Genomic DNA, 10,584 nt, shown 5'->3' with positions numbered 1-10,584 from the left:
TAAAATAATAAGTGCAGTTTTTTAGATAAAGGTTTGTGTTTTATCTCACAGTCACACATCATTGCGACAACGGCAAAAATGCTGAAAATGTTAATTTAGGTTTTTAGTCCGTAGTTATAAGTTATATTTTAATTTATTTATTATCCATTTAATTAGTTTTAGATTAGTTGCAAGTAACTCTTGTTGTTGAAAAATTACATCAGTAAATACTTAAATATGTGAATAAACTAATAAGATGAAATAAAGGATCGGTTTTCTTTCGTTACGTATATGTATGTATATTCCCTGACCATACCATATAGATTCACTGAACATACCATGAACATTCAGTGTATTAACTCTGACATGGAATGTTCATAATGTAACTCATGTATGTCCCAGGAATATGCATGTACATCACATGAATGTTCCAGGTATATTCTGGGAATATCATTTTGCTATGTGGGAGGTGGTGGATTGGGTTTAAGGCTTCGCTCACCTGCAGGATTTGGATCTGTAAGGCTGGCCAGCCTTGATCGGCTTGAAGCATTTCAACTGGATCCAGAATGAGCTTGTGGCCAGATAGACTCTGCAGCATCAAGGAGTAGCACTTGTTCCAGTTGGGACTTGGGTTCTGAGGAGAAACATATCTAGAAAGTAGAAAGATTTTCATCGGGATTTTGCTGCTTTTAGAGCTTGTGGTGCGATCAGCATTCAACTCTTCAAGAGAACAGTTTTTCAGACTTGCAAAGTCGCAAAGTGACGAATTTGTTACGCAAAAACTCTAGGGTTTTAGAACATCTATTGCTAGTACCTGGTAGCCGCAAGCCGCAGGCAAAAGGCCGCCTTCCTGTTAAAGCCAATTTGCGTGTACAGATGGGCCAGAGTCTCAAAGCGCTGTATTTTCTCCTGCTCTGATAGAGCCAGATTAATGTAGACGACATTTTGCAAAAAGCTGGCCGCCTGCAGAGCGTGGTTTTGCTCAACTGAAATGCGGGCCGCCTTGAAGCTGGCCTCAGTTTCAACGATCCCGGCATTCTGGTACTTGCTGTAGTGGATGATGGCCTCTCTGTAGCGCTTTGAAATATCATCGGGGGGCAGCAGATTGAGAATGTTCTTCTTCACAGGGGCGGCGGTTGGCTGAATCTCTGCAATGGGTTTCTTAGGGGAGCCTTCCGGCAGGCTCCCGATGCGCTGGAAACTTTCGTTCCGTTGCATGTTGGGGTAGAGAACCAACGCAGAAGCCGCACTCAGGCCCTCATAGGCCGCCCCCAGCCACAGCCAGTCATTGACGCCTTTGAGCACTTCGGCCGCATTGCTGTAGTATTGCAAGCTATCGGTTATAAGGCCGGCTTGCAGGCAAAGATCGCCCAAATGCTTGGTCATGCGGCCGGTGCATCGCTTCTTATTCTGGCGCGACTCCATGTCCAAGCCCACAAAGTCCTTTTTCTCAAACGGGGCGTAAAGTAGGGAAACTCGCTCCAGCTTCTCCCTGGATCGCTCCAGGCGTTTGGACTCCAGCACCCAAAACAGGGAGTTGATAAATTCGGTGATCTGATTCTCCAAGTCCTCACATGGGGACACTTCATCGTAGAACAGCGCCCGGGTTTTGAAGTTACTGGGGGTTGTGTATTTTTCTATGCCCGCCTCTTTAATTTCACTTTCCTCTGAGCCGCTGGACCGATCAATTGGCGACTCAGCTTCTTTGGCGGGCCCGAATAAGATGCTTCTGGAGTCATACAAGGTGGCATTGTATTTCACTTTCAGGCTCTCGTGCACTCTGCAGACCTCGTTCAGTTCCACCTGCGAATCGTACTTGCCTATAGAGATCAGCCCGATGAGGCGCCGATGGGTTTGAAAGTCGCCCCAGTCGTTGTTTTCCACTGGATGTTCCCTAATGTATCTAATGAGGATGTTTCGCACTTGTCCAGCAGAGTCGGTGATTTTCACCTCGTTCAGCTTGGCGATTCGCTCGAAGAACTTCGTGAAGACTTTGGGCTTCAGCTGCGACCCTATGTGTTTAACTAGTATCAAAAGAGCAGCATGATCATGAGAAATCTGGTCATAATCGGGGTGAGACATATTTGGCTCAGCACTGCTTGTTGATAGGATGTAGCTAATAGACGAACGCATTTGTACAACAGGGGTTTCTCTTCAATGAAAGTGGCACTTTCCCTTTCGATTCATTCTTTCACTTTGCACAGTTTCCACTTTCTTTGCGCTTTTTCAATGTTTTCATTTGGAACTTTGACATGAGGTAAACAGAAAGCAGCTCATTTGTTCAGAGGTTACTCTGTGATCTGGATATTCTGCAACCCTAACCCTCAATCCATATTTTATTTTGACACCCCTTGTCACAACAACCACAAGTTCACCAAATTTCAGTATTATTCCTTAATTTCTAAGTTTCAAGCTTCCACAATCGGGAAGATTCATGTCTGACGGCGCAGCCCTGCACACGAAAATCTCCACAACATTCCGCCATGTAAGCCCTGTCCAACTGCTGCTTGCGATGCCTTCAAACCCTACATTCTTTTAGGATATTGTTAAAGAGCTACTGAAAAGCAAATTCAACAACTCGAAGAACAAAATATCGGATGAAGCGGTTGATTTGGTGGTGGAAATTGCAAAAGTGATGGCAATTGAGGCATCCGCCAGGGCCTGCTATCAGGCGCAACTGGAGGACAAGACCACCGTTACACTGGACCAGGTTGAATGTATTCTGGCTCAACTGGTAAGTTTGCTATTATTTGTTGTAAAGCAGCTGCTATGGCTTTTGGAAATCGGCTATCTGAAATTTGCCCCGAAAAATACCTCTGTGATTGCTTTTAAAGCGCCAAAGAGGCTCGATAGTTCACGGGGTTGCAATGTCGTATACTGCATCTTTTTAGCGCCTTATTTTCTTTAGATTTAGCCTTGGGATAAAGGAGGCAATAAATGTTGATTAAAGCGAAAAGAATCGACTCATCGGGTTTGTCAAAAATGTTGCAAAATATTCTGGAAAAAATGGCGAATGCCTTCATAGCAATAAACAACTGTTCAACCTCGCCACCGTAATCAGCGGCCTCAATGACTTTAATGTTGTTAATAATCGCAAAATAGTAACGTTGGGTCTATTATGAAGTCATTTTTTTCATATTAAAGCAATAAAAACGCGACCAGGTGCTTTGAAGTGACTCTTTTGGCTCCAAAATAGGCAAAGAAATCATTTTTTTATTTTACTGTAGTGTCATAAAACCGCCGGGGTTTAATAGAAGAGCGTTTTGATCAATACGCAAAAAGCGGTATTTTGGCCCAAGTGGCTTTTGTTAAAGCAAACATTGTCTTAGTTTTGACTCATTTATTTCCGCACGTCCTGTATTATAATAGTTGTAATAATAAAAGATTTATCGGTAAAAATATAGACATAAGACTATTCCAACCCCCTGTATGCAGCAAGCGTTGTTTCAGATGTTGGACTTTCCATAAGATCGAGCTGCAGCAGAGACCAGGAATGCTGAAGTCATCATTAAGCAACTGAACCAATTATTATGAGGAGATTCTTCAGAATCAATCAAGCTCGCCGGTTCTTTAAGAGTGAATATAATTTTCAAACAATTTATTGAATAATTCTCTGTACGTTGTTAATATTCGTTGAACCCTAGCCGAAGCATTATTTCCTATATAAATAAAAATATGTAAGTTTTAATCACGTCTTCGATTATAAGGAGGAGGAACTATGTAGAGATCTTCATTGATTCCGTAGTAGTTGGGGGTGCTTGCACAATCCACATTGAACCACCAATCGCAAACTCGAGCGATTTGATTGAAGACGGTCCCATTGGGGCACAAAAAACTGAACTTTTGCCCATTGGGTAAGCACCAGTGCCAAACCTGCAAAGCTAATGATAAATAACGAAATAATGCGGCAAAAAATTATGAAACTCGCCTGGCATTGGGCTTCCGGGTCGCTGTAATACCCAGCTCGGTTTTGTTCGCATCGAAACGATAATCCGGCCGGAATTTCGCTGTAAATCGGGTAATCTTGTCCGGGAATGTATCCATCTAATTGCTAGAAAATATAATCAGTATTAACTGTTTGCCAGCCAGTAATTTCCTCAAGCAATGATCAATGCGTCCTTGCAAGCCAAGGTTGGTCTATTATCGCAGCCATCCGAATAAATGCTGATAATCGTCTTGGCCAAGCAGGCGATTTTTTCACAAGAACAATATGTGAAAATTAACGTTCCAGAACGGTTGAACGACAGGTGTTTTGCAATTTTCAGCCGCTTCATCTCAGATTCTGAATATTTAAAATTAGGCTGGGCAGTCGGCTGTGAATCCTTTCGTCCTAAATGCTGCCGGTTGAATCATAGATGGTTGAATAACGGTATGGGTCATGGGAGTCTATCGCTTTAATATTTATATTGTCACAAACATCACATTTCCCGATACCTATCAGTTGGTTTTTGGGCAATTTTTCAGTTTTCAAGTGTAGAATTTAGTAACAAACCGTTGATTTGTATGCGATTTTATCAGAGTTGGTTATAATAGTGAACATCTTGAGGTTTGAAGTTTTTCAAAAAAGCAAGAAGTTCTCGGAATCTATTAGAGTTTTGTATACTTATTAGCAACAACTTCTCCTATCCATGTCTGAAGCTTCAGCATTTTATGTGCCCCAGCTTTTGAAATGTACATTTTTAACTACAGAAGTGCACTTTTCAACCGCGTTTTCAACCCCGAAAAGATACAAAATTCGAGGATAACCAGCGAGTTTTTGCAAATCAACAATTTTTCCTTAGAATTACCAAGCAAGATTTCTGTTTTTCTGTTTTCAGTGTGCGTTATTTCAACGTTTTTTCGGCTCGAGCTTGAAAGCTGTGATTTTTTTAAGTAACGGTGCACTTTTGGGACGCGTTATAAATATCAAAAGTGGCAAATTTTGTAGAAAATCGAGTTACTCAAATCAATTTAATTAAGGTTTCTTATATCAACATTTGAAATGAGCCTTTGATCGATTAGATTTTGCAAACCGCGATTTTTCGAAGGAAGCGGCGCTCTTTTGAGGGATATTAATGGACGAACAGAAAGTTTGAAATTTTCCAAAAAATCAAGAAGTGCTCGAAATCTATTAGAGTTTTGTACACTTATTAGCAACAGCTTCTCCTATCCATGTCTGAAGCTTCAGCATTTTATGTGCCCGAACTTTTGAGATGTAAATTTTTAACTACAGAAGTGCACTTTTCAACCGCGTTTTCAACCCCAAAAAGATTCAAAATTTGTGGATAACCAGCGAGTTTTGCACGAGTTTTGCAATTGGAGTCGATTTTCTACAGTTTTGAAGCAAGATCTGTTTTTTTAGTGTGCGTTATTTCAGCTCGGGGTTGAGTTGTGAATTTGTAAGACAACTGTGCGCGTTAGGTAGTGAAAAATTTATAAATAATTAACGAGTTTCTCAAGCCAATGGAAACTCTATGCGCTTATCAATTACGGGTTTTTGGACCAATATCTGAAAATTCATAGTTCGATCTGCTCGACTTTGCCAATTGTGATTTTTTTAAAGAAGTGGCCCTTTATAGGAGCATTTACGATCGAACGAAGTTTTAAAATTTTCCAAAAAATCAACCAGCTTTCCAAATCTATTAGAATTTTGTACACGCATTAACAAACTCTTCTTTTATAAGCATCTCAATTTTTGGCGATTGGTTTAGCCAGATTTGCAAGTTTTTGCTCTGTTTTTTATAGATAAGCGTGCAATTTTGAACCGAGCTTATAAACACACGAGTCAAATTCCCTGAAAAGCCAGCGAGTTTTCCAAATCAGGTGAAGCTTTCCACACTGATTCATTAATAATTGTTACTTAAAAAGAACTTTATTTGAATCAACGATTGTCCTCATGGCGCAAGAACCATTTGAGGTAAAGTGCTATTTTTGTCACTAGATGCAAAAAGAAAAAAACTGTTTTCTATATAAAACTCTAGTGAGAAAATACTGGCATCTTTCGCACAAAAGCCACATTTTTCTGAGCAAATTTAAAGTAAACCGCCGTTCGCAGATATAAACAGTGAAGTTTGCACTGCAATTGAGCCTCCCAGACGATTAAAATGAAAACAAATGCACGAAAAATATTTAAACGCTGCAGAAAAATTCCTGTTTGTTAATGAAAAATGAAACATTTAGGCAATTTAATACTTACGCAAATTACATAATGCGCCAATAAAGCACCACAAAAAGCCAGTGTCGCACAAACTTTCTGCATCTTTGCAATACGAACGAGCGTGTTATAACTATGGGATGTAAACTTATAGTGTAATTTTCGAAACAATGAGGCTGAAAAATTTGCCACATTGGTTTTATACGGGAAGATTAGGCAAGATTCCACTCTGTGCAAACAATGCAACATCTTCATTCACACAGATATATCTGGGTTCTCGGATGTTTTTGCAATGATCTGTAATGAATGCGAGTAAACTGTTTATGTATAGTTTAGATTTTCATTTAGCCATCTGTTTATTAGGGCTTTAAAAAATGACTGCTTCATATCATGGCAATGAACAGCGGTATATTAATTGTTTTACATCGTTTTTCAGATTCAATCACAGAACATGTCCTAAGTCTAAATCGATTGAGTTGACTAATAGCTAGTGGCAACTTTAAGTACAAGTGAAGATCTTGGAAACTTCAGTTTCCCTAGCATATAATGCACGATTTACTTTTGTCGTTCTCTAGCCGATGGCGGCGTTTGTATTTCTTGAGAAACTCGAGCTGCCGGCTGTTGATGGCACCACGTCGCTTTTCCCGTATAATTTCCACTGCGTCTTCATACTTTAATCCAAGTTCAATAAGGGCGATTGCGACCAGAACAGCCGCTCGGCCCAATCCGGACACACAATGAACTGCTACACAGGCATTTGTGTTTGTCCCTCTGGAGGTTGTAAGCACCTGAATAATTAACAGAAAATTGAGTTATTTAAGGGCTTCTTTGGGCAAGTTTTCAGTTGGTCTGCTCAAAGTGTAAAACAGACTCACCTTAAACCATTCCTCAATCACTGAGTCCGGCGGCGGCTTTCCGTCCGGAAAGGACATGTCCAGGACAGCAACTCCATTATTAGTGAGTGTTTTGGTGTCGTAATTCTCCTCGCATAGTTTCACAACAGTCTGCACGTTGTGGATCCTCATTTCGTGGAGGTATTCCATCATTCCGGCATGTGTGGGCTTCATGGTTATCAAAAACCGGTAGCCTTTATGGGCGATCTCCACAGGCCCGTACGTTATGACACTTTGCTTGCGACTCTGCAAGCACAATCGATTAACTATCAAGTTATGAAGGAAGAAAAGAGGCGGCGGATGTAAATTGATGCGTGTGTTCTGGGCAAATTACCTCACAAGCCGCATCTAAGCCACTTTCCTCCATTTCCGCAAACTAAATTTTTTTAAGCAATCAATGAAATTTAAGATAAACTAGTTGGGGCACCTTTCTCGTGATCCAGAACGGCATTGCTGCCCGTAAACTTTAAAACAAACCCGTTTTCGATAACTGCGTAGACTTATGATGAAAAATACACGATTCCCGACTGTGTCCTGTCGATTCACGAGGCTACGAATTGGCAAAGATACAGCTGGATTGTTTTATTTACAACGGACTATTATTAGCTGAGAGTGAGCCAGGTCAAACTGGGACAGCGATTAAAAAGACTTGTAAACAATTCATTACTACCAGTGCAAAGTGCGCTGATCTTTGCAATTGAAAAAAATGATTGGTGCATGCGGTCCTTGCCAATTTCACACCAGGGATATGCGCCAGTTGGGCCAATGCGGGCTTGCGAGCATGCTGGTTTCCGCGGAAACCGGTTAATGTTGATAAAGGAATCGCGGCGGGGCTGAGTTGCTTGCACCAAAGTTTTTAGTGATTAGTACTTTACAGTACTTACCATTTTTGGGTTTCACTACTAAGTAAATCCTGAAGAACTAGTTGGACACTGTTTCTTTCGCGTCAATTCGCCTTCTGTTGACTAGCTAAGCTGAGCAAGAACTAAACCCTTAGATGCTGAAAGGGACTTTCTCCGACGAACAATTGACCCATGGGCAATTGAGCCTAACAAGATACTGCAAATTGACATCTCAGATAGGCCATTAGCCATGGGTTCGTTTGGGTTCGATTGATTTACAGGGTAAAGTACCTGGCTGGTTCCGGTGTGGCCATAAAACTTGCATTAAATATCGATTATTTGCACTTTATAAATGACTGGCTTTCATCGCTTTATCTTATTTATCGATGTTTTCAAATGATTAGCTTCATAATCTGTTGCCGTACCGTCATACACTCTGGTGTATGTAAGCTACAGGGTGTCTCAAAAGTTTGAAAGTGCCCTGATAAACTTCAAGGCAATTGCTAGCTGTTTTTTAAGGGCAAACGTTCTGTTCTTAAGAACATTTTACTGGGTGGTTCTCAACGAATGTGACAACAATCTCTGAATTATTTAACGACAAAATATTGCGCTTTGGACAACTCGGTTACCTGAAAGTTTCCGAGAAGGGTGTGAAATTGTGCCTAAATAAGATTTTGGGGTTTCAGTAGATGCTTAAGCAGTTTGGGTATTTCCAGAAGAAATTGTTATGTTTAGTTTGCACCCTTGTTTACTCGGGTATTGATCTTTTATGGGCATCAGATTTCTCGATCTCTTCAGCTTCATCTCGGTATACAGAAAACTCTTAGAACAGTCTTGATCATAGAGAAAATAAAATATATTTTTATTGGTTGGGTCATGGGGGGTCATTCAATTCTCTATCCAACGATGCCAAAACGAATTCTCTGGCTCGAATGGTTCTTGAGAAACTTTGAAAAAAACAGCGTCATGTTCTGCTAAAACTTCCTTTTTTTTCTGAAACTTCCTGAATTCAAGCATTTTTTGAGAAAACTGCCAACATTTCCTTATCGATGGTTCACTTCCCAAAAAGGCCATTTATTTCTCTATAGAATGACGTACAAATGAGCGTTCTTGCTCATTTTGCCTCCGAGAAATGAGCAAAAATGGGACGATCGACAAAAAACCAAATTTGAATTTTTCATTTAAGTTTCCCAGTTTCAGCAAAATACTAAGATCCTTCCAAGTAAACCAATTTTCATAAATATAACTGGTAAAACTAATGGGTTTTTCGAGTTTTTAGGCCGTCGTTCGGTAGAATTTCTTCTTGACGTTTCGCAAGCACGAGTGGCTTGCATGTTCAGAGGGGCCAAAGCCACTTGTGGCACACCCCTGAAGATGCGAGCTTGAAACTAGCTGTCATTTGAGGTGTCACAAGACCTGAAGTCTTACTTTCAAAATGGCGTATGGGCGCCATCTTTGATAAAAAATCAAATTGAAAGTGTGCCTTGTGGCACCTTAAATGAAAGGTATTTTCATCGTCTCTTTGCTGCTGCTTTCTGTTTTGCAATCGGTTAAGCGGTTGCATAGAAATGACGGAAACTTTACCTAGAAATAGCTATTTTGCGTCATTTCTGCTCAAGGGCTACATCGATTTGAAAAATTTAATCGGCAGTGAATAGAGGTTGAAACTAGCTTTCATTTGAGGTGTCACAAGACCTCAAGTCTTACTTTCAAAATGGCGTCTGGGCGCCAACTTTGATTAGTTTTACCACTGATATTTACGAAAAGTACTTCTTATCTACGCCACTGATGACCCAAAAAAGTAATTTCAGTAGAACACTGAACAGCCAGTATTTTCGTAAAGATGCCCGTAAAAACCCTCACTTATTAGAACTTTTGATCGTAAAATAACAGTGGCAATCACCGTGTATGTTTGCTTATGTTATCTGCCCTCCATGTGGCTCAGGATGATCAGATTTCCCGCAGGTGGGGAAAATTTCCCTTTCACCTAAACAGGCAAAGTGAATTTAAATGCGGTCACTTAAAGTATTTTTACAGTAGTTTTAGCCTCAAATAATTCAATTTGAAATCGTCGCCTCCAATTGTTTGAATATCAGGGCTATTCGGCTTTTTATCTCGAGCTTATCTCCGCATGAATTAATAGCAGGTGAACAGCAGGTGGGGGAGGATGATTTTTCCATTGCACAGATGAACAACAGAATATGGTCGGCGGAAACAGTCGGCACGACAAGCAGGATGCCCTTTAATTCGATTGACCAAGCAAAATTAAGTGCGTTTGTGATCAGTGATACGTAATTGAGGAACGGCATTCATCTGATTTGCCATCGGCAAGCATTTTTCCCTGTTAATTAAAAACCTGCGGACAATAAATATGGATGATAAGGAGGCTATGATAACAATTAACGACTTGCCATTAACCTTCATGGTTAAATATTTAGGTAAGTCTATGCGGTCTGTTTATTTAGTAAGCAAGTTCAATGTTGTTGGCCTTGAATTGAGGGATTGAAACAGTTTATTCACTTACTCTCAACAAACTACTTTGTAAAAATCCTCCAGATAAGCTTGAATTGCCATTAGTGAATCTACTAAAAATTTTGTTTTTTCTGGGAACTTGCAAAGTAATAATACTTTGCAACTGGCAAAGTATTATTACTTGCAAGTTCCCAGAAAAAACAAAATTTTTAGTAGATTCACTAATGGCAATTCAAGCTTATCTGGAGGATTTTTACAAAGTAGT

The 10,584-nt window shown here is 40.2% G+C and overlaps 4 protein-coding genes across 6 annotated transcripts in view; 2 read left to right on the top strand and 2 right to left on the bottom strand.

The window, feature by feature from the left end:
- Positions 1-2,256, bottom strand: part of LOC109536350 (protein brunelleschi) — a 7,401-nt gene extending 5,145 nt beyond the window's left edge. The window contains exons 1-2 of the mRNA XM_019902532.2: positions 794-2,256; positions 479-629 (exon numbers count right to left, since the gene is read on the bottom strand). Coding sequence (XP_019758091.2) covers positions 479-629; positions 794-2,112 — 1,470 coding nt within the window. The 5' untranslated portion in view covers positions 2,113-2,256. The remainder of the gene's footprint in view (positions 1-478; positions 630-793) is intronic.
- A 12-nt stretch (positions 2,257-2,268) lies between these two features.
- On the top strand, positions 2,269-3,667 carry LOC109536354 (centromere protein X). The gene is made up of 3 exons (XM_019902539.2): positions 2,269-2,464; positions 2,519-2,713; positions 3,430-3,667. Exons 1-3 carry the CDS (start codon positions 2,414-2,416, stop codon positions 3,445-3,447), a joined length of 264 nt encoding a protein of 87 aa, XP_019758098.1. The 5' UTR covers positions 2,269-2,413; the 3' UTR covers positions 3,448-3,667.
- Positions 3,668-6,500: 2,833 nt separating this feature from the next.
- On the bottom strand, positions 6,501-8,256 carry LOC109536353 (PRL-1 phosphatase). Of its 3 annotated transcripts, none has more exons than XM_019902538.2 (3): positions 7,890-8,256; positions 6,988-7,251; positions 6,501-6,900 (listed from the first exon to the last, which is right to left on the bottom strand). In XM_019902538.2, exons 1-3 carry the CDS (start codon positions 7,890-7,892, stop codon positions 6,649-6,651), a joined length of 519 nt encoding a protein of 172 aa, XP_019758097.1. In that variant the 5' UTR covers positions 7,893-8,256; the 3' UTR covers positions 6,501-6,648. The 3 variants fall into 3 exon arrangements, with proteins under 3 accessions (XP_019758097.1, XP_019758094.1, XP_019758095.1); XM_019902535.2 differs by lacking the exon at positions 7,890-8,256 and adding an exon at positions 7,340-7,840; XM_019902536.2 differs by lacking the exon at positions 7,890-8,256 and adding an exon at positions 7,433-7,628.
- A 905-nt stretch (positions 8,257-9,161) lies between these two features.
- On the top strand, positions 9,162-10,285 carry LOC125504909 (the record flags this gene model as incomplete). Its single annotated transcript, XM_048667610.1, is given in 1 exon segment — positions 9,162-10,285. A coding segment is annotated over 1 exon segment (67 nt), but the record flags the coding sequence as incomplete, so codon positions are not given.
- Positions 10,286-10,584: the final 299 nt, after the last annotated feature.

This window comes from Dendroctonus ponderosae, unplaced genomic scaffold (assembly GCF_020466585.1).
Source record: "Dendroctonus ponderosae isolate FM_Combo_2020 unplaced genomic scaffold, Dpon_F_20191213v2 Dpon_F_20191213_6, whole genome shotgun sequence".
Lineage (NCBI taxonomy): Eukaryota > Metazoa > Arthropoda > Insecta > Coleoptera > Curculionidae > Dendroctonus > Dendroctonus ponderosae.
This window is presented reverse-complemented; position numbering and strand designations above follow the sequence as displayed.